Genomic DNA, 24138 nt, shown 5'->3' with positions numbered 1-24138 from the left:
CTTTGGAGAAATGTCTATTTAGGTCTTCTGCCCATTTTTGTATTGGGTTGTCTGTTTTTTTGTTATTGAGCTGCATGAGCCGCTTGTAAATTTTGGAGATTAATCCTTTGTCAGTTGCTTCATTTGCCAATATTTTCACCCATTCTGAGGGTTGTCTTTTGGTCTTGTTTATGGTTTCCTTTGCTGTGCAAAAGCTTTGAAGTTTCAATAGGTCCCATTTGTTTATTTTTGGTTCTATTTCCATTTCTCTAAGAGGGGGGTCAAAAAGGATCTTGCTGTGATTTATGTCACAGAGTGTTCTGCCTATGTTTTCCTCTAAGAGTTTGATAGTTTCTGGACTTTAGGGCTTTACTCCATTTTGAGCTTATTTTTCTGTGTGGTGTTAGGGAGTGTTCTAATCTTATACTTGTACATGTACCAATCCAGTTTTCCCAGCATCACTTATTGAAGAGGCTGTCCTTTCTCCACTGTATATTTTTGCCTCCTTCATCAAAGATAAGGTGACCATATGTGCATGGGTTTATCTCTTGGCTTTCTATCCTGTTCCATTTATCTATCTTTCTGTTTTTGTGCCAGTACCATACTGTCTTGATTACTGTAGCTTTGTAGTATAGTCTGAAGTCAGGGAGGCTGTTTCCTCCAGCTCCGTTTTTCGTTCTCAAGATTGCTTTGGCTATTCGGGGTCGTTTGTTTTTCTATACAAATTTTGAAATTTTTTGTTCTACTTCTGTGAGAAATACCAGTGGTAGTTTGATAGGGATTGCCTTGAATCTGTAGATTGCTTTGAGTAGTAGAGACATTTTCACAACGTTGATTGTTCAAATCGAACAACACGGTATGTCTCTCCATCTATTTAGATCATCTTTAATTTCTTTCATCAGTGTCTTATAATTTTATGCATACAGGTCTTTTGTTTCCTTAGGTAGGTTTATTCCTAGATATTTTATTCTTTTTGTTGTAGTGGTAAATGGGAGTGTTTCCTTAGTTTCACTTTTAGATTTTTCATCATTAGTGTATAGGAATGCCAGAGATTTCTGTGCATTAATTTTGTATCCTGCTACTTTACCAAATTCATTGATTAGCTCTAGTAGCTTTCTGGTAGCATCTGTAGGATTCTCTATGTATAGTATCATGTCATCTGCAAACAGTGACAGCTTTACTTCTTCTTTTCCAATTTGGATTCCTTTTATTTCCTTTTCTTCTCTGATTGCTGTGGCTAAAACTTCCAAAAATATGTTGAATAATAGTGGTGCGAGTGGCCAACCTTGTCTTTTTCCTGATCTTCGTGGAAATGGTTTCAGTTTTTCACCATTGCGGATGATGTTGGCTGTGGGTTTGTCATATATGGCCTTTATTATGTTGAAGAAAGGTCCCTCTATGCCTACTTTCTGCAGGGTTTTTATCATAAATGGGTGTTGAATTTTGTTGAAAGCTTTCTGTGCACCTATTGAGATGATCATATGGTTTTTCTCCTTCAATTTGTTAACATGGTGTATCACATTGACTGCTTTGCGTATATTGAAGAATCCTTGCATTCCTGGAATAAACCCCACTTGATCATGGTGTATGATCCTTTGAATGTGCTGTTGGATTCTGTTTGCTAGTATTTTGTTGAGGATTTTTGCATCTATGTTCATCAGTGATATTGGCCTGTAGTTTTCTTTCTTTGTGACATCTGTTTGTGGTTTTGGTATCAGGGTGATGGTGGCCTAGTAGAATGAGTTTGGGAGTGTTCCTCCCTCTGCTATATTTTGGAAGAGTTTCAGAAGGATAGGTGTTAGCTCTTCTCTAAATGTTTGATAGAATTCGCCTGTTAAGCCATCTGGTCCTGGGCTTTTGTTTGTTGGAAGATTTTAAATCACAGTTTCAATTTCAGTGCTTGTGATTGGTCTGTTCATATCTTCTATTTCTTCCTGGTTCATTCTTGGCAGGTTGTGCATTTCTAAGAATTTGTCCATTTCTTCCAGGTTGTCCATTTTATTGACATTGAGTTGCTTGTAGTAATCTCTCATGATCTTTTGTATTTCTGCAGGGTCAGTTTTTATTTCTCCTTTTTCATTTTTAATTCTATTGATTTGAGTCTTCTCCCTTTTTTTCTTTATGAGTCTGGCTAATGGTTTATCAATTTTGTTTATCTTCTCAAATAACCAGCTTTTAGTTTTACTGATCTTTGCTATCGTTTCTTTCATTTCTTTTTCATTTATTTCTGATCTGATCTTTATGATTCTTTTCCTTCTGCTAACTTTGGGGTTTTTTTGTTCTTCTTTCTCAAATTGCTTTAGGTGCAAAATTAGGTTGTTTATTTGAGATGTTTCCTGTTCCTTAAGGTAGGATTGTATTGCTATAAACTTCCCTCTTAGAATTGCTTTTGCTGCATCCCATAGGTTTTGGGTTGTCGTGATTGCATTGTCATTTGTTTCTAGCTATTTTTTGACTTCCTCTTTGATTTCTTCAGTGATCACTTCGTTATTAACTAGTGCATTGCTTAGCGTCCATATGTTTGTATTTTTGACAGATTTTTTCCTGTAATTGATATCTCATAATATCTCAGTGTTGTGGTCAGAAAAGATACTTGATACAATTTCAATTTTCTTAAATTTACCAAGGCTTGATTTGTGACCCAAGATATGATCTATTTATGAGAATGTTTCATGAGCACTTGAGAAAAATATGTATTCTGTTGTTTTTGGATGGAATGTCCTATAAATATCAATTAAGTCCATCTTGTTTACTGTATCATTTAAAGCTTGTGTTTCCTTATTTATTTTCATTTTGGATGATCTGTCCTTTGGTGAAAGTGGGGTGTTAAAGTCCCCTACTATGAATGTGTTACTTTCGATTTCCACTTTTATGGCTGTTAGTATTTGCCTTATGAATTGAGGTGCTCCTATGTTGGTTGCATAAATATTTACAATTGTTATATCTTCTTGGATCGATCCCTTGATGATTATGTAGTGTCCTTCTTTGTCTCTTGTAATAGTCTTTATTTTAAAGTCTACTTTGTCTGATATGAGAATTGCTACTCCAGCTTTCTTTTGATTTCCATTTGCATGGAATATCTTTTTCCATCCCCTCACTTACAATCTGTATGTGTCCGTAGGTCTGAAGTCAGTCTCTTGTAGATAGCATATATATGGCTCTTGTTTTTGTATACATTCAGCCAGTCTGTGCCTTTTTTTTTTTTTTTTTTTTTTGTGGTGCACGGGCCTCTCACTGATGTGGCCTCTCCTGTTGCAGAGCACAGGATCTGGACGCGCAGGCCCTGCGGCCATGGCTTACGGGCCCAGGCACTCCGTAGCATGTGGGATCTTCCCAGACAGAGGCACGAACCCGTGTCCTCTGCATCGGCAGGCAGACTCTCAACCACTGCGCCACCAGGGAAGCACATAGTCTGTGACTTTTGGTGGGAGCATTTAATCAATTTGGATTTAAGGTAATTATCGATATGTATGTTCCAATTCCCATTTTCTTTTGTTTTGGGTTTGTTATTGTATGTCTTTTCCTTCTCTTATGTTTCTGGCCTGGAGAAGTTCTGTTATCATTTGTTGTAAAGCTGGTTTAGTGGTGCTAAACTCTCTCAGCTTTTGCTTGTCTCTAAAGGTTTTAATTTCTCCATCAAATCTGAATGAGATCCTTGCTGGGTAGAGTAATCTTGGTTGTAAGTTTTTCTCCTTCATCACTTTAAATATGTCCTGCCACTCCCTTCTGGCTTGCAGAGTTTCTGCTGAAAGATCAGCTGTTAACCTTATGGGGATTCCCTTGTATGTTATTTGTTTTTTTTCCCTTGCTGCTTTTAATGTGTTTTCTTCGTATTTAGTTTTTGATAGTTTGATTAATATGTGTCTTGGCGTGTTTCTCCTTGGATTTATCCTGTATGGCACTCTCTGTGCTTCCTGGACTTGATTAACTATTTCCTTTCCCATATTAGGGAAGTTTTCAACTATAATCTCTTCAAATGTTTTCTCAGTCCCTCTCTTTTTCTCTTCTTCTTCTGGGATGCCTATAATTCGAATGTTGGTGCGTTTAATGTTGTCCGAGAGGTCTCTGAGACTGTCCTCAGTTCTTTTCAGTCTTTTTTCTTTATTCTGCTCTGCAGTAGTTGTTTCCACTATTTTATCTTCCAGGTCACTTATCCGTTCTTCTGCCTCAGTTATTCTGTTATTGATCCCTTGTAGAGTATTTTTAATTTCATTTATTGTGTTGTTCATCTTTGCTTGTTTCATCTTTAGTTCTTCTAGGTCCTTGTTAAATGTTTCTTGCATTTTCTCTATTCTATTTCCAAGTTTACTATCATTATTCTGAATTCTTTTTCAGGTAGACTGTCTCTTTCCTCTTCATTTGTTAGTTCTGGTGGGTTTTTACCTTGCTCCTTCACCTGCCATGTGTTTTTCTGTCTTCACATTTTGCTTATCTTAGTGTGTTTGGGGTCTCCTTTTTGCAGGCTGCAGGTTTGTAGTTCCCATTGTTTTTGGTGTCTGTCCCCAGTGGCTAAAGTTGGTTCAGTGGGTTATGTAGGCTTCCTGGTGGAGGGGACTAGTGCCTGTGTTCTGGTGGATAAGGCTGGATCTTGTCTTTCTGGTGGGCAGGTCCATGTCTGGTGGTGTGTTTTGGGGTATCTGTGTTCTTATTATGATTTTAGGCAGCCTCTCTGCTAATGGGTGGTGCTGTGTCTTGCTAGTTGTTTGGCATAGGGGGTCCAGCACTGTAGCTTGCTGGTTGTTGAGTGAAGCTGGGTGTTGGTGTTGAGATGGAGATCTCTGGGAGATTTTCGCTGTTTGATACTATGTGGAGCTGGGAGGTCTCTTGTGGACCAGTGTCCTGAAGTTGGCTCTCCCACCTCAGAGGCACAGCACTGACTCCTGGCTGCAGCACCAAGATCCTTTCATCCACATGGCTCAGAATAAAAGGGAGAAAAAGTATAAAAGAAAGAAAGAAAGAAAGAAAGAAAGAAAGAAAGAAAGAAAGAAAGAAAGAAAGGAAGGAGATAGCATAATATACAATAAAGTAAGATTAAAATAAAATAAAGTTATTAAAATAAAAAATAAAAATTATTAAGAAAAAAATTTTAAAATAATGGACAGAACCCTAGGACAAATGGTTAAAGCAAAGCTATACAGACAAAATCTCACACAGAAGCATACACATACACACTCACAAAAAGAGGAAAAGGGGAAAAAATAATAAATCTTGCTCTCAAAGTCCACCTCCTCAATATGGGATGATTCATTGTCTATTCAGGTATTCCACAGATGCAGGGTACATCAAGTTGATTGTGTAGATTTAATCTGCTGCTCCTGAGGTTGCTGGGAGAAATTTCCCTTTCTCTTCTTTGTTCACACAGCTCCCAGGGTTCAGCTTTGGATTTGGCCCCGTCTCTGCATGTAGGTCGCCTGAGGGCGCCTGTTCTTTGCTCAGCCAGGACGGGGTTAAAGGAGACACTGATTTGGGGGCTTTGGCTCACTCAGGCCAGGGGGAAGGTGGGGTACAGATGCAGGGCAAGCCTGTGGCAGCAGAGGCCGTCGTGATGTTGCACCAGCCTGAGCACGTCATGCGTTCTCCCGGGGAAGTTGTCCCTGGATTACGGGACCCTGGCAGTGTCAGCCTGCACAGGCTCCTGGGAGGGGAGGTGGGGATAATGACCTGTGCTTGCACACAGGCTTCTTTGTGGCAGCAGTGGCTGCCTTAGCATCTCATGCCCGTCTCTGGGGTCCGTGCTGTTAGCTGCAGCTCGCGCCCATCTCTGGAGTTCCTTTAAGCACTGTTTTTTTTTGCGGTATGCGGGCCTCTCACTGCTGTGGCCTCTCCCGTTGTGGAGCACAGGCTCCAGACGCGCAGGCTCAGCAGCCATGGCTCACGGGCCCATGTGCCCCGCGGCATGTGGGATCCTCCTGGACCGGGGCACGAACCCGTGCCCCATGCATCGGCAGGCAGACTCTCAACCACTGCGCCACCAGGGAAGCCTTCTAAGCACTGCTTGTAATCCCCTTCTCCTCACGCAGCAGGAAACAAAGAGGGGAGAAAAAGTCTCTTGTCTCTTCGGTAGGTCCAGACGTTTTTCTGGATTCCCTCCCCGCTAGCTGTGGTGCACTAACCCCTTCAGGCTGTGTTCTCGCCACCAGTCCTCTCCCTGCGATCCGACCAAAGCCCGAGCCTCAGCTCCCATCCCCCACCTGTCCCAGTGGGTGAGTAGACAAGCCTCTCAGGCTGGTGAGTGCCGGTTAGCACCGATCCTCTGTGCAGGAATCTCTCCGCTTTGCCCTCTGCACCCCTGTTGCTGTGCTCTCCTCCACGGCTCCTAAGCTTCCTCCCTCCGCCACCTGCAGTCTCCACTCGCGAAGGGGCTTCCTAGTGTGTAGAAACATTTCCTCCTTCACAGCTCCCTCCCACTGGTGCAGGTCCCGTCCCTATTGTTTTGCCTGTTTTTTCTTTTTTCTTTTGCCCTACCCAGGTACGTGGGGAGTTTCTTGCCTTTTGGGAGGTCTGAGGACTTCTCCCAGTGTTCAGTGGGTGTTCTATAGGAGCAGTTCCACGTGCAGATGTATTTCTGATGTATCTCTGGGGAGGAAGGTGATCTCCACGTCTTACTCCTCCACCATCTTCCTCAACCCCCCTAAGGTAATTATTAATATGTATGTTCCTACCACCATTTTCTTAATTGTTTTGGGTTTGTTTTTGTAGGTCTTTTTTCTTCCCTTCCTCTTTTGTTCTCTGCACTTGTGTTTCTTGCCTAGAGAATTTCCTTTAGTATTTGTTGTAAAGCTGGCTTGGTGGTGCTGAATTCTCTTAGCTTTTTCTTGTCTGTAAAGCTTTTGATTTCTCTGTTGAATCTTAATGAGAGCCTTGCTGGGGAGTGTATAGGTTTTTCCCTTTCATCACTTTAAATATATCCTGTCACTCCCTTCTGGTCTGCAGTTTCTGCTGAAAAATCAGCTGATTACCTTATGGGGATTCCCTTGTATGTTATTTGTTGATTTTCCCTTCTTGCTTTTAATATTTTTTCTTTGTATTTAATTTTTGTTAGCTTGATTAATATGTGTCTTGGTGTGTTCCTCCTAGGGTTTATCCTGTATGGGATTGTCTGCGCTTCCTGGACTTGCTTGAGTGTTTCCTTTCCCATGTTAGGGAAGTTTTCAACTATAATATCTTCAAATATGTTCTCAGGCCATTTCTCTTTTTCTTCCTCTTCTGGGACCCCTATAATTCGAATGTTGTTGTGCCAGAGGTTGTCCTCATTTCTTTTCATTTTTTTTTTCTTTATTCTGTTCCATGGCAGAGATTTCCACCATTCTGTCTTCCAGGTCATTTATCTGTTCTTCTGCCTCCGTTATTCTGCTACTGATTCCTTCCAGTGTACTTCTCATTTTAATTATTGTCTTGTTCATCTCTGTATTTTTGTTCTTTAGCTCTTCTAGGTGTTTGTTAAACTTTTCTTGTATCTTCTTAATCTGTGCCTCCATTCTTTTTCTGAGTCTTGGATTATCTTTATTATAATTACTCTGAATTCTTTTTCAGATAGATTTCTTATCTCTTAATTTAGTTGGTCTTCTAGGTTTTTATCATGCTTCTTCATCTGTGAAATACTTCTTTGTCATCTCTTTTTGTTAAAAATGTGTTGTGGTCTCTTTTCTGCAGGCTGCAGGATTGTAGCTCCTCTTGTTTCTGGTGTCTTTCCCCTGGTGCGTGAGGTTGGTCCAGAGGCTTGTGCCGTTATCCCCTTGATAGGGGGTTTGATTTGTGTTGTGATCACAGCCTGCCCTGGGTATTGAGCGGGGCTTCCCCTTTTCCCTGTGGTTGTCACTGACCTCTCAGGGGCAGAGTTTGCTCCCTAGCTGTTAGGGTAGATGCCCCCAGATCTGTTTCTTAGCTTTGATTCTGATCTGCAGTGTGAGGTAGGCAGGATTGGAGCACTCCCACTGGGAGAGAATCTACTGTGTATTCCTCCTCTGGAGCTGTTCACCTGTGAATGTGCTCTGTTGTGTCCCCTTTTACTCATTGTGTGGGCTTACAAAGTATACTGTTGCTGGCACTGCTCTTGGTCCCACCTTAACTGTGGGTATGCCAGCAGTTGGCCCTGGTGACTCTCAGGAATTGTTTTCACCTGGCCACCAGCACAGGTCCACTGAGGTCAGGTCCCAGGATTGCAGTAATCATGAACCTGGACCCTCTGTGGGAACAATGGAGGCAGCTCAGACCCTGCACTGGCCCAGCTGCCGTGTGTACATGCCCACAGAGCACACAGCTGCTAAATCAGGACCTGTCCCAGCTGTAAAAACATTTTTTGTCCTTTGGATGTTTTGCAGGCACTGAGTTTAGGAAGATGTCAGTGGAAGTGTACGTCCACAGCTCACACAGCTGAGAGGAGAGATTTCAGCTCTTCTTCATTAGTTACACAGCCCCTGGGGCTCAGCTGTGGTTTCTGTCCCTCTTCTGGGCAGATTTACTAGTGGGGAGAGCTATCTGCACCCTCCCAGGACAGCGGGGTGGGTCCCTGTATCCACTGGCAGATTTCCTAGTAGTGAGAGGTTTCTGTGCACTCCCAGCACAATGGGGCAGGTCTTGGCACCCACTGATGGATTTCCTAGTTGCGGAAGCTATTCATGCATTCCCAGGACAGTGCGGGCAGGTCCTGGGGCTTGCTGGCAGAACTCCTAGTGGCTAGACCTGTCTGTGCCCTTCCGGGTCAGCAGGGGCAGGTCCTGAGACTCACTGGCAGTATTCCTTAGTAGGAGAAGCTGTCTGTGCAAATCCAGGTCAGCAGGGGTAGGTCCTGTGACCCGCTGGCAGAATTACTAGTGTTGGGAGCTGTCAGTGCCCTTCCAGTTCAGCAGGGGCAGGGCCTGGCATCTGCCTGTGGGCCTGGAAGAGTCAGCCAGTGCCCGCCTCTGTAGCCCAAGATAGCAGCAGCGACTTGTGCCTGCCTTCAGAGCTCCTGTAGGCGGTTTCCTGTTGCCTGGGAGTGCTCATAGGGAAAGAAGTTCTTATGGTGGGCCTTCCCTTCTCCTTGTGTGCCTCCCAACAATGGTTCCTTGCCTCTCTGGAAGCCCCAGGCTTCTCCCTAGTACACCCTCAGTTGCCGTGGGCCAACCTCTTCAGGCTGTTTCTGCACCTAACCCTGGTCCTCTCTCTGGGACTGAGCTTAGGAGTCTGAGCTTCAGCACCCAATGCCCAACCTCTGACAGAGGAGTATCTCAGGTTGGAGAGTGCAGGGTGGCAGTGCCGACACTCTGTGCAGTTTACTCTCTGTTTTGCCTTTCACAAACCAGTTGCTGCTCTCCCCCTCTTAGGCTCTGAAACTCCCCCTTTCCAGTCTAATTTCTCCACTGGTTAGGAGCCTTCCCAAGGTGCAGCAACCTTTCCTCCTTCACAGCTCCCTCCCCAGGGTGAAGGCCCCATCCTGATTCCTTCTTTTTCTTTTTCCTTTTGCCTTACCCAGTTACATGGAGGTTTTTGTGTCATTTTGGATGTCTGAGGTCTTCTGTTGGCCCTCAGTAGCTGTTCTGTGTGAATCGTTCCACTTGTAGATGTATTTGCAATGTTTCTGTGGAGGAAGGTGAATTCTGCTTACTACTCCTTGGCCATTTTGATTCTGACTCTGCATGGCTGCTTTTTGAATGACCTAATTGTCCAAAGAGTCTCATCCTAACTTCTCCTTTGGGCCTCAGATGGTCTATTGTATATTTCCACTCAGAATCTCTTGCCTTAGATATCTGTGGGTCTGTAGACATGAAGTCCTTATGAGTAGTACCTGACTCTTTTCCTGTCTGCTTTCTGAGTTATGCAAAATAGAGATGAGCATCTTGCTTCAGTCATTCAGGTATTCTCCAGACAGTTTAGAACAAATGTATATAATGCTTCATAAATAAGGTCTGTTCTGCTTCCTCCAGTGCCAGAGAACTGGTAACTGAGCTGCCACTTGCTCAAGATCAAAACTGCCCCTACACCAGGGAGGGGATGGGGAAATGGCAGGGGAAAATGCCACAAAACTTTCCTACTGTTTCGAATATAGATTTTTCTTTATTTGGCATTTGGTTGGTTGCTATAAGCCTTGGAATATTTTCTAGAGCTCCTACAAAGTGGATCAGACACCTTCTGCTTGTTTTTTGATGTTTCTGTGGAGAAATAAGAGCTTGGAGCTCCTTAGTCTGCCATTTTGCTGACATCACTCCCCAATAGAGAACTTTAAAAGCAAGAGGAGGATGTTTATAAAAATAAGGCAGAAATTAATGAACAGAATTATGATATAAAATTAAAGGCTAGCTCTTTAAAATGTATATATAAAATAGATAAGTATTTCTTGTTTTTTTGTTGTTGTTTTTTTTTGCGGTACGCGGGCCTCTCACTGTTGTGGCCTCTCTCATTGTGGAGCACAGGCTCCAGACGCACAGGCTCCAGATGCGCAGGCTCAGCGGCCATGGCTCACGGGCCTAGCCGTTCTGTGGCATGTGGGATCTTCCCAGACTGGGGCACGAACCCGTGTCCCCTGCATCGGCAGGCGGATTCTCAACCACTGCACCACCAGGGAAGCCCTAAAATAGATAAGTATTTCTTGATGCTACTGAACAGAATTATAAATGAAGAAGGGAATGTAACAATGTATTCTAAAAGGCAATGCATACATGCATGCTAATGAATTAGAATGTCTAGATAAAAAGGATGTTTTAAAGAAAAACATGAATTTTCAAGATTGATATAAGAAGAAAATCTAGAGAGACCTGTAAGTATAGCAGAAATTAAAGCCATGTATGCCAGAGTGGAAAATGTCATTCAAGAGCCTTTTCAAAGTCCCATGCATCTATAAAAAACATTTTATGTATAGTACAGTTGACCCTTGAACAATATGGGTTTGAAACATACAAGTCCACTTACATGTGGATTTTTTTCAATAAATACATACTATAGTACTGCACGATCCACAGTTGGTTAAATTCACAGATGCTGAACCAAGGATATGGAGGGACGACTGTAAAGTTATATGTGGATTTTTGACTTGTGGCAGGTCAGTGCCCCTAACCCCCAACATTGTTCAAGGGTCAACTGTATATGTCTATAGGTAAATTTTTAAAATACTTACAGGAATATCAACTCATTCTAGGAATAGATATTTACCATATGATATAATCTATTACAGAATATACAAAAACACACAAAAAAGATCAAGAGAAATCTTCTTGATTCATATTATGTCAAAACGCAAAGAGATTTAAAGATAGATATAATCTATTAATATATTTAATAGAATCTATATGATATATACCAAATTGTGTAAAAGGGCCCATTACCACCTCACCATTGGATACTTTACTAGTGAATTTCATTGAATTGGTTCATGGTTCTTGGACTCTTCAGCCAAGTTGTGAATGTTAATTCAAGTCAGAATAATGAGAGAGAGGGAACTAACTTCAGGATAGAGTTCTTAGTAGAGTTTCTAGCCATCACTAAGGGAGATTAACATCTTTCAGCTGGGTCTCTAGGAGGAATGGTGGATGCACACCTGGTGTGCAGGTGGCAGCATAGTGGAGACTGAATAGGACTTGGATGTTAGACTAGGAATGCAGGCAGATTTCCTGTGGATCACACACAGGCTCCATGGGAAAATGGAGGACCTGCAGATTTCTTGGATCCTCTATACTAGGGCTGCATGGATGGATGGAGAGATGGAATGTGTCCATGAAGGATGGAGTCCTAGAGCTAAGGAAATTGTTCCAAGGGACTCCATGGAGAAACATATCCTACTCTCCCACTCCTCCCACTCCCAGTGCTGGTCAAGGGGCCACCTGGAGAGAGCTGCCTAATGGTGGAAGCTCTGAGAAGAGCCAATTCTGCATGTGTCTTTGAGGTCCAGAGAGCATGAAGCCACCAGGAAATGGTACAGTTCAAGTAACACTTTTCTTACTTATTTTACCTCCACCCCCCAAAATAAACCTTCAAAACCAGAGGAGGTCATATGTAGGCCATCAAGATAGATTGGGAGGGGATAGAGGAGAAGCAGAAGCACAGAAGTTGAGAAGTCAACTACACTTCCTTTGCCATGATGAGCTTCCAGCCTGAAATAGGGCTGGCCTGTGGAAGGGAAAATATTAATTCTGTATCTGCATTTAATATTAGACATTGAACTGAGAATTCCTCTGTAACATAAAAATGGAAAAAGACTACTATTAAAACACTGGCAGAAAACCATGCAATCTGCCCAAATTTTTACCCAAGGCAAAGAAATTTCATACCTCACTTAATAGTGTTTAGGGGGATAGTGGGGGACAAATAAGATTGCATTGACTAGATCACAAGGTATGTTGATCACCAATAAACCAGTTGTCGACAGATTTTTAAAAGAACAATTATAAATTAACCACGAGCAAAGCAAACTTAATATTTCTTAAGAGTATTGCCCACCATAATAAAATAGGATTTACCTCAGGAATTCAAGGATAGATTACAGTAGGAAACTAATATATCATAGTTACAGGTTAAAAAAGGAAAATGAACGTATAAAGGGAGGTTGAATCAACAAAATCTATTTCTATTTCTGATATGTAAAAAAGCCGTCTAGGGTCAGTCATCTGATTTATAATTAGTTCCTGAATATAAACTCCATAAATTGGTGATATCTGTTATTCAACTCATGACATAGTTCCCAGAAAATGAGAGTATGTATGTATGTATATATTTAAAGGAAGTAAAAGAATGAGTCACAACTACATTAAACTAAGAGTGCAAATCATCCTTCATGGTGGGGCACAAGAAGCACTCTTACTATAATGAAGAACTAGGGGATGCTGTACACTGTTATCCCTACTGTTTTTCATTTCCTGTAAGTTGAAACCATTGCAATAAAACAGAAAAAAAGAAATATGAATAAAACCAATAAAAATGAAGATTAAAAAATCATCATTATAAGTAATATGATTGTAAGACTAAAATCCTCAAGAGTATTAACTAAATTATTAGACATAGTAAGAGAATAGCCTGGCTGGATATGATAGTGGACAAATGCATAAGCAAAGACAGCCATAGACAATTAGATCAATAGCTTCCCCACGTATCAATGAGAGCTAGAAAGATAATGTAAAAATATCCCATTCCTAATAGTACCACACTTATAAAAGACAGGAATAACCTTATAAAGAAATGAGCAGTTGTCTATGAAGAAAATGACAAAACTTTACTAAAAGCCATGACTGAAGGAATGCACGAATGCAGATGTGTCACAGTTATGTAGGAAAGACTGAATATCATATAGCATTTGTTCTTCTCTTAAGTTATATTTTTGAGCAAAACTCCAACCAACATCTTACATTATATTTTTAGGAATTTGATAAAACAAATGTTTCTGAAGCTCATTTGGAAGAATAAACTTATGTACTGGAATAAACAGCTAACCATCTGACAAGAAAAACACTGGACAGCTACCTTACATTGTACACCAAGATAAATTCTGATGGATTAAGAATTTAAATAGAAAATATGAAAATAAAACACTATAGAAATAAGAATTGGAATTTAAACTTAATCCTGATACAATACTTTTTCCTTGTTTTCTACCCAGCACTACTCTAGATTTGGAGGAGGTAATAATAAACAAGAAACAGGTTCTTTTCTCAGAGAATTTATATTCTGATGGTGGCCTCCCCACCATCATGGATGGGAACAGAGTCAATAAATTAAGAAATGCAATAAAATGACAAGATCATGTCAGATCTGGATAAGTGCTATGACAAAAATAAAACAAGAAGGTGTAATAAAAAGGGAATAGGTGATCAGAGCAGGACCAGGTGAACTGTCTTCAATTACATAATTACACTGTGATGCTAAAAACATGAATATCTAGAAACAAAGTACTGCATCCAGCAAAGAGCATGTGCAAAGCCTCTAAAACAGAGACATCCTTGACTATTTCTGAAGAGCAGAAGGAAGGTATGCATACCAGAAGCATGGTGAGAGAGGAGAACAGTGGTAAACAGAGAGGGATTTCAGGAGCCAAGTCCTCAAGTAGAGAGAGGATACCAAGGGGAAGCTGACTCTTGAAATGCTCAGGGACCCACTTTCCACTTTGAGAGAAAAGGCAAAGTATGAGTAGCAGGTATGTGGAATGGTCTCTTTGTAAATAGCAAAATGAAGAAGTTACTGTGTTTTCAGTTAAAGTTTAAGGTAACATCATCAAATGAGAGTGAAGAGAGATGCCTGAAGTGAAGGTGTGAAAGAGCTCTTAAAAGTATGGGAAGAATGAATGTGACTGGGGAGAATAGAGGATTTTGTGAGCCTGAATTTAAAGTGAGACAGGTGATTTTCTCCAGCCTCAAGGGATGAAGTAAATAGGTTATTTACAGTAGCCTAAAAAATGATGAAGCCCAAAGCAGGTGTCACAACCCTGAAGCTAATATGTAATATATTGCTGTGGGAGTAAACATTGGCATAATCCTTTTGGAAAGCAATTTATCAATATGTTTTTTACTTACGTAAAAGTAATTGGGAGGCAGTGACAAAACAAGAGTTTGGGAGTTAAACACACCTGCACTCAAATCACGTGGGCCTTATTAATTCTGTGAGCTTACATCTTTTCTGGGGGAAAAAGGTGTTTGGCTAGAACCAACTTAAAAATACAGTTTTGGAAAAAGATGGCAGCCAGACTAATTAGATGACTTAATTTGAATCTTCTGAATGAAGTTCTAGGTTCATTTTAATATTGCATCAACCGTTTAAGTATGGGAATGGCAACTTTAACAATTTCAAGCCATTTTTGACAGCAAGTGGGAATTTTACAAGATATTTTCCAACAAATTTTGCAGTAAGCTTCTCAGGCACATTGTTTTGATGAAGATGACTCAACCTCAGACTTCCAAGTTCTTTTTGGAGCAAATCAAATACTATTTTGTGAACCCATTACCAATTCCTAGCATCAGAAAAAAGGTCTGAAGACACAAAATTCATGGCCTGAAGATCACATTACAAAGTATCCTTAGTGGTGCAGGTAAGATATTCAATGATATCAGGTGATTGGCTGACTTGAAAAAGAAAGATGGGAAGACAGAATAGGGACAGACAGCAGAAAATTTCAGCCTGGCACCAAAGGAAACAGAAAAGCTGTCATGGGAACAGGACCAAGACTTGTGAGCCTCTTAGGCAGCCAAGATCTCCCTAGTTCCTGAAAAGATTTGGCTGCCCAAAGGAAATTTTCAAAGAGCCCAAGTTTTATTTCAAGATGGTGTACATGCCCTATCAAGAAGTTTCTTACACCACACAGTGACTTGGACCTGTACAAGAAGCTTGGCTCACTGTCTCAATCAGCTGAGCCCAAGCAGGTAACATCAAGCTAGTGTTAGCCCAAGTTTCATACTCAGGGGCTGTAAGAATCATTGAAAAAAGAGTTCATGATTTAAAACAACCTTTTATCACTACGTGAACATGATCCCTCTCCAGCATCTTTGTGAGCAGCCATCAACCACTTCTGCAGAGTCATCAGAGTAATGGATTAATGATTTCCCAGAATAAGTCTGAGATGATGTACAAACCTGCATCATGGAGAGCTCATCCCCAGCCAGAGATCCTCATCTACTCTTTTTTTTTTGCAGTACGTGGGCCTCTCACTGCTGTGGCCTCTCCCATTGCAGAGCACAGGCTCCGGACACACAGGCTCAGCGGCCATGGGCCCAGCCGCTCCGCGGCATGTGGGATCTTCCCAGACCAGGGCACGAACCCGTGTCCCCTGCATCGGCAGGTGGACTCTCAACCACTGCGCCACCAGGGAAGCCCCCTCATCTACTCTTGATAAAGCAAAAGCCACCATTGATCCTGTATTGAGATGGCTGGACATGCCTGGAAAAAGGAGCCCAGAAGAGCTAAATGGTGACTGACCTACCAGTGTGGGCGACTGCAGGATACTTAGGGTGAAGGCCAATCCTAGTCTCCAGTGGTGAGAAGAATTTGACCATAAGGTCCCAAGGACACAGCCAGGTCAACTAGCATCTTAAGGATACAGCCAGTAGGAAAGTAATCTCTGTTGGGTTTAGCCATCATGAGCAATACCTTACAAGCAGGAGACTGACAACGACCCCAGTGCTCCATGAACCTCCTTGAGGAGTTTAACACACTCAAGCTCTCAGCTACACCAGACCCCCTCCAGGCCCAGGCCCTGGTACCTATTTACCAAAAGGATACAATGTATCACTGAGGTTACTAACACTGGCCATCCTTGTCTTGCCCTGTCACCAACATGATCCAGCAAGTACAACAGTAAAACAAGAGCAGAGGGAAGGTAGGGTTTGGGGCCAAGGGGAGGGTGGAGGGTGGCACTCATATTTTGTTATCAAAAAACACAATACATATAGTGTGCGTGTGTGTATCTTGTGGAATATATATAAATGGTACTTCAGTTCACACAGAATGACATAGAATATGTATTTATATGAATTTAATAAAATTACCAGTATTTTGAAGCACTAATGTGTTTTTTGTCCAGAAATTCAAATTACTTCAAATTCAAATTAATCTCTATAGCTATGTGTGTTTTCTTTTAATCTGAAGGCAGAAATTTCTAGAATAGCCAATTTCAAAAGGAATTCAGATGGCACAGTGTAGCTGATAAGCACATGTGGAATATGGTCTGTTATTTAGATTTCCTTTCTGACAGCTTGTCCAGATCCAGATGGAAGAATTGTTTAAAAAATATGAGGTTCTTGGGACTTCCCTGGTGGTCCAGTGGTAAAGAATCCGGCTTCCAATGCAGAGGATGTGGGTACGATCCCTGGTCGGGAACTAAGATCCCACACACTGTGGGGCAATTAAGCCCGCATACTACAACTACTGAATCTGAGTGCCTCAACTCGAAAACCCGTATGTCACAAACTACAAAGCCCATGCGCTCTGGAGGCTGCACACCACAACTACAGAGCCCACATGCCCTGGAGCCCTCACGTCACAACTAGAGAGTGAAAACCCGCACACCACAACTAGACAGAAGCCCGTGCCGCAATGAAAGATCCTGCATGCCACAACTAAGACCCCATGCAGCCAAAAAGAAAAAAAATGAGGTTCTAAATAAAGATCTAAGGGGTATATTGAGACTACATTTGGATAAAAACAGCTACTGATTTAGAAATTCATTTACTGATTTAGAGGCTGAGATGTATAATGAATGTAAATTTCATTAGAGAGATTCTTTTTTAGATTATTGTACAAAGTTTATTATTAAAAGTATCCCAATGCTTATTATTACATTATTATTTAACTTTTATATTAAAATTTACAGTCAGAGTATTAGCTAAGTTATAAAGATACAGTTTTAATCTCTTGGTTTCTCTTATTCTTGCCTGTTTTATGGTGTGAAATCCAACACTTTCAAGTGGAGTTTGGAAATTTATTTCAGTTCTTTCATTCATATTGTATCATTTTGTCTGCTATGGTCCAAATGTTTAAGTCCTTCCCCAAATTCATATTTGAATATTTGAACCCAAATGTGGTGGTATTGGGAGGTGAGGGCTTAGCTCATGAGGGTGGAACCCCATGAATGGGGTTAATTAGTGTTCTAGTAAAAGAGACACCCCAGAGCTCCCACCATGTGAAGACACAGTGAGAAGGCACCTGCCATGAATGAGGGCGCAGACCCTCCCTGGACACTAAGTCTGCCGGCACCTTGATCTTGGACTCCCAGCCTCCAGAGTGTGAGAAATAAGAGTCTGCTGTTGGGTTTTTGCTTCAGTGGCCCAAGCGGACTCAGATGCTATCCTAACAGAATGAAAGCTCTTTGTCTTAGACAAACTAACATACTCTAACAAATAAAGAATGCAAAGATAAAAAGGGAAAGAACCCAAATAGCAAGTTTTGTTTAAAAAGCCAAGAAGGTCTAGTCTAGTTTTTACTGCTATTTGCTTCCTTTTGCTTCGCCCCCACTATGCACATGCACACACACACACAAACATACACACATTTCTATTCACTTTTTTGGGGGTGGGTAGGTAAATGAAGGACATGACTCCTCATTTTATGCTCACATGGTCTCTGGATAATCTTTTGAACAACTGATTTTTGTACTTCTCAGAACTCCAGAACTTTGCAACCACATCTCTCACTTCCAGGCAAAAATACAAAATGCTGAAAACATCCCGAGGAAACATCATCTAGATGTTTTTTAGAGTAACACCATGGCTTAGTTGACATGTGCCACTTATTTTCTCTTACAGTTAAAAAAGTCTGATTTTTGCTAAAATTCCAACTCTCATTCTATATGCTGCTGTTTTGAGGAAGTCACTTAACATTTTCCACTTAAGGCAATGTTAAATAATTCCCTTTACTCTCCCTGAAGCACTAAAAGTCACAGTGGTGTGTATTTAAGCTTACATTGTTATGATTACTCTTTAGAACTGTTGGAGTCTCAGTTAAAGATTCACAACATTTTGAGATAAACCTTTCCTCCAAGATATCCACCTGTACCCCACTCCAGACTGTGAGGCCCTCCTGGAAGGCCTCTGGGCACTTTCAGTCCAGGAGATCAAGAAAGACACAGACATACTTACTCTAAAACAAAACAAAACAAAACAAAAACCAGTGCTAAATCAACACAAGAGACAAAGATTGCTAAGGCTGCCGTTCAGTGAAAGTCAAAATCACTAACCACCAGCAGTGGTGGAGCATCACAGGAAGGCCTAGTGGTTTCCAGTGTAACCAGGGAAGCCCAGGGCCTCCTTAGGGTTCCAGACAGCAGTCTGGTTTCCCAATTCATGTGCCTTCATTATGAGACCTGGTGAGAGATGATTCTCACCAGGAAGCCTCACATTTACTCATTCCCATAAATATTGGTGGCACCACCTCATAAAGCTCCATGGAGACTATACTGTATGTCGGCAAAATTAGACATTTCTTTCAACTCTGCAAATAGCTTTGGGAAACTTCACTGAAAGCCTCTTAAGTACCAGGGTGATATTAATTACAGGCCTTTGTGGCTATGATATGGGAAATCCACCCCAAGAGAATCTGTGTTCTTAGATACGGCAGCCCAATTACATCAACTCAATCCGAGGAGGCTGTTTTTCACTTGTTTGATGTCTATTTATAGTAACAGTAATGCCCCAAATCTTAGATTTATACGATTTTTTTTCTGCAGAGCTCCAAGTGTTTCATGGGTGTCTCTTAACTTAATCTGAGGACATGGCCTCACTTACTGTAATCACCTCCAGTGAAAACTCAAGGCCAGTGCACCATGCAACCATGAGCCCAGCCCACAGGGCAGACAGACCTGAGCCCGTAGAGCACCGTCCCGTCGGGGTGGAGGCGGATCATGCGGTTCTTCACTGTCACTCCATGCACAAATGACTTTTTGTCATTTAAGAAATATGTGTCAGGCACCCAGAGCTGGTCAGCCACTCGATTGTCCAGCGTGAGGTTGAGAGGGATCCCAGAATAGGCGAGCCTTTTATCTCTCCAGTATTGTTGAAAATACATGGTCAAGGTGTAATCCTGGGGAAAAAAAAAAGAAAAGAAAAAAATGAGTTTGTGTTCAGCCGCAGGCCTGTTTCCTCCACAACTGGCCCAATTCAGGTCGGAATCCAGGAGAAATGGATGTTATTTTCAGATAGAGTTAGGAAGCAGTGGTTGCTTTCTTGTAAACACAAATACCAGTTTTAATAGGTGTACATCATGTCTATAAGTTCTCTGTTTTATTTAGGTAAGAAGCAGACTATACAAATTGGCATTTAAGAGATAACCTAGAAATAAAGCCCCCCAAAAAAGTCATCATAAAATCAGGGTGCTGGCAGAGAACCCATGCACTGGCCTAGGTCCTCCTCCTCCCACCAGGCAAACCTAGGCCTGAGCCGCCCATGAGAGGCCAGGCCTGGCTACGAATTCTCTGCAGTTAGACTCCTCCCCTCCTTCTGCCCTCCACACAGCTGTAAATAGAAAACCTCTGGAAGAGAAACACCAGTTGGAGACACCATGACCTGTGGGGGGGGGGGTCTCTACACCTCATGCATCACATTTTCCTTTCCTTCTAGGTTGCCATTCTACACTACACAGCCATTTCTACACTAACTGGGACATGTCCTCACCTCTAGAGGATGACATCTAGAGAAAATGGGACTAAAACCAGATGTGGGAAGAGGGAGCCAGGGGCAGTGCAGCCCCACAGGCTTGCCAACAAAATAAGAAGCAAAATAGGCAGATGACCCCATGTTTTTGTTTTGCAGAGAAGTTAGTGCAGTAAGAAAGTGGGGAAAAAAGACAAATCAGAGGCTGAGCATGAAAATTCTGTTTTTAAATTTCTATTCTTTTTGGCAATCACTGTTCAAGTCTAGAACGATCAGGTCTAAAAATCTGGTCATAGTCACGGGACATCCTAAACCCTGTCGTGGAAGGATACAAGCTGAAAACCCAAAGGTGAGGCAGTGAACTCTCCAACCAGGGAAGGAAAAATCACTGTTGTTATAGGCAGGAGCGCCTAGGCTCATGCACTGGCAGAGCATGTCTGCAACACCTTTGCTTTGCAGGCAGTGAAGGCGGGATGACAAATCAGCTAAGGAATCCATCCCAGACAGGCAGACTCTTCTTGCTGCCTCACAGGGCGGTTCTCAGAGCTTGCTAACCCAGTAACACCCATCTGTTACTGACTGCAAGAGTGCTGGGGCACAGGAGCCTCCAAAATGACAAAGTACACTTGTGATCCTCTTCAGGTGCTGTCACAGACAAGGAAGTGACAAAACCAATACGTACTAAACAACTACGAACAAAAGACGTTTTAAGCTATAGGGCCCATAAAAAATCAGAGAGAGAGGGAAGCAAAATATGCAAATGGCCTGGGGAGTCTATTGACATTTTATCTGCAACTTGAAGGAGAGGCAGCATTTCAGTGGATGAGAAGAAATGGGAATTTTTTCCTAGTCACCTACACGGCAGAGGTCTGTGCCTGGTATTAACTGTGTGAAACCCCCTACACACAAAAAAATCCCACCACCAATTAAAGATTCTCACAAAGCAGGTGGTATTGAAGAGAGGCCTTCGTCAGCTAGACAAGAGGTAGGGGCATGAAAAGTCATACAAAGACCGTTGTTTTTACTGAATTGACAAGAAACCCCAAGGAGTGCAGTTTTGCTAGAACTTGGTGTGCAAGAGGAGGAAAGTAAAGAGTTGTGGGCAAGGCAGGACCCTGTGGCAGTGACCATAAAGTAGAAACACTCAAACACCAGCTCCAAAGCCAATGAACACTGAAGGTTTCCAAGTAGCAAGTGACAAAACCGTGTGTATTGAACATGTCATTTATTTTCTGATTTCTCATGCTTTAATCTCTGGGCCCTGGAGGGACTGCCTTCCCTCCCTCTAGTTCCTAGAGAGAGCAAACAACTCTGCCAAGCACTGGATTGTACTTTTCATATGCAAACCAACCACCCCAGAGCTCATACCCGGAACTGCCTTCTTTATTAGGTTCTCACACTCCAGGCCAGTACCTCATTCCGCGGTTCAGGTACCAGGCAACTAAGGATAGCCTAGGTCCCAGGGCCTACTTTAATTATTCAAACTAGCCAATCCTAAGTCTGCTTACCCAGCCTGGCCATGCCCATTCTTTCCATGGAAGCTACAATAAAGGCTCACTCTCTGTGACCTGCCCTGGTGCTTCCCCAGGCATCCCCTCCACCATGGCATGGCATGCCCCCTTCTCTTGGGGTCTGTGGGTGACAAACTCTCTTTTCAATGATAGCTGTCTCCTGATCTGTTGGCCTTGCCATACCTGAACAGTAATAAGACTATGTTTGAAACACAAAGCTGTAGGTGAGGAAGATCAGTTTTGCAATGGTGAGTTCAATGGGTAAGACGGACGATGAGCAAAGGCCTCAATGAGTGGGAGAGCTTGTGGATAGGTGATGAGGGAGGATAGAGAAAAGAAGTGCTGGTTAGGAAGTCACAGATAGTAGGTTTGATGTAGACCCTTGGGATGCAAATGGCCTGTAAAGTTCGCAATCATGCCCCCCCCATTACCATTAACTTAAGTTAATGTAGGTGATGCATTTTAACTGAAACATGCAGTTTTCGTGGCATAACAAGACAGAGATAAATTAGCAGGAGCAGCTAAAGGATTTTCAATTTAAATATAACCCTCCAAATTGCATTCTTATTGAAATAGAAGAGTTTCATCTTTCTCTCCTGGTTTCTAAGCTCTCATCCTACGCCTGAGTTGTGAAGTCTAGCACTGCTCTCCCATCTCCCTTCCAGCTGGCATTCACATGGGCTGCCATGAGGGTGGAGGCACTGCCATGTGTCAGTTGGCCCTGGGAACCCAGCTGTCATTCACAGTCTGCAAGCCCAGGATCAGGGTCTAATTTTGGATTCTGCTGCTCTCTACAGCATCAGCAGCACCTCGCAGTTTTGGTCTTGGGTGTTTGCTGAGTGATTTGAGTGGACTGTGGTAGGCGAGAGCTTAGGTAACAGAGGGAGAAAAAGTAGTAGTACTTAAACCCAAATCTGCTGCATGGGCTGTGCCTCGGAAAGCAAGGGCATCATGAAATCAGTGGGACACTAGTCAGTATCCCACTTCGTTCTCCTGCAGAGAAAGAAGAGGCAGATGAAGGAAAGGTGACTCTACAGGAACAAGCCCCCTCTGCTCTCTTGTGCAGTTGGGGGGCAGCTAATGGGAGACTGTGCCACTGGGGGACCACGGCGCTGACTCCTGGGATGGGTAGTGAGGAGCATCACACACACTACCAGCAGCAGCTAACGTGGGCTGGCAGCAAGTGCCAGGCCTCATGCTATATCATCTTATTTAAATACAAGGCAGAGATTACTGCTGTTCTCATTACCATCCCCAATCAATGAAGAAAGAAAAATTTAGAGAGCTCAAACAATTTGCCTCCCCACCCACCATCCCATTAAACACAAGTAACTGGGGGATGTGGGGTCTGAAGTTGAGGCCGCCTCCCTCTGGGAGCAGGTCTCAGCCTCACAGCTCTAGGGCGAAGTTTTATGCAGCCAAATAAACCAGCCTGGTGGGCGAAGTCTGCAAAGATGCCCCTAGGTGTGGAGGATGCAGCCACGTACAGTAACGTATTTTTGAAGCGGAGTAATAAGAAATATGGCACCACCAAAGCCCCTCATCCTTGCAGACACTGAGCACAGCTACTCTGTAGACAGATGCCTTGGGAAGGTCTGTTTCCTCCAAGGAGTCCCAGACAAATTGCTGGTTTCCAGGTTTGGAGTGATGTGGCGGGGACCAAGGAACACAGCCATGAAGAGATGCAATCTGTATGGACTGGAGAGTCTGCCAGGGTTGGATTTGAGTCAGTCCTCAGAAAAAGAAGAGACCTTGAGACTGTAAAAGTTCCAGGAAGCAACAGAGATCTAGATGGCAGTGGACTAGGGGTGGAAAGCAGGAATCCTGGACTCCTTAGGGAACATAAGGTAGAGGTGGGGAAGTAAGCTTTTGGTCTTTGACCTTAGCACTGAGGTGGACTCAGGTGCCGTCTGCATGGATACCTGCTGGTATGAAAAGCAGCAGAGAGATGAGACAGGGCTGCGAGGGGTGGAGCCTCTCAAATAACTGCCAGGCAGAGGCTCTGTGCTGCTGGAGCTCGTGCTGGGGCACCAGACACCAAGATGAGACAGACGGGTGCTGCTCACAGAATCAGCCACCACACCACCCAGTGCTAGTGAGCCCCAGGATGGCAAAAGGGGAGGAAGAGGCAAAGAAGGGGGTGTCCCCATAGGGCCATCTTGAGCCTTCCTTGCCGTCTTCCTTGGGCGTCACCCCCAAACACGGTGCAGCTGAGGGAGACTCGAGAGGGAAAGAAAGGGGACATGGCAGAGACCCTGAAGTGGCATTTCTCAAAGAAAGGGCTTTCGGGGGCTCCAAGGGTCATAGGGATTAGAGCCAGGCAGCACTGTTTTGATGGCGATGGCGAGCATCTCCATCCCTGGGCCTTTGTTGAGCTTACTGTGTCCCTTTCTTCTTTTCTGCTCTGTGGCGTGACCCACCTGGGTACAGGGAGGAGTCTACAGGTCCACGGCATGGTGAAAGGGACACCAGGTTGAGAGGAACTCGTGCTTGTCCCCTCCTTCCCCACCTCCACCCTTTGCAGGGAGACTGCAGCTCCAGGAGAGACAGTGGGGAGGAGCAGGGAGTATGGAGGAGAGGCATGGGGGAAGTGGGAGTCTGGGAGGAGCGGG

The 24138-nt window shown here is 43.0% G+C and overlaps 1 protein-coding gene across 3 annotated transcripts in view; it reads right to left on the bottom strand.

The window, feature by feature from the left end:
* GABRB3 (gamma-aminobutyric acid type A receptor subunit beta3) overlaps positions 1–24138 on the bottom strand; it is a 238581-nt gene that overhangs the window by 60625 nt on the left and 153818 nt on the right. For all 3 annotated transcript variants that reach the window (XM_060095106.1, XM_060095104.1, XM_060095107.1), the window contains exon 4: positions 19226–19446. In XM_060095106.1, the coding sequence (XP_059951089.1) occupies positions 19226–19446 (221 nt within the window). The remainder of the gene's footprint in view (positions 1–19225; positions 19447–24138) is intronic.

Source organism: Mesoplodon densirostris, chromosome 4 (assembly GCF_025265405.1).
Source record: "Mesoplodon densirostris isolate mMesDen1 chromosome 4, mMesDen1 primary haplotype, whole genome shotgun sequence".
Lineage (NCBI taxonomy): Eukaryota > Metazoa > Chordata > Mammalia > Artiodactyla > Ziphiidae > Mesoplodon > Mesoplodon densirostris.
This window is presented reverse-complemented; position numbering and strand designations above follow the sequence as displayed.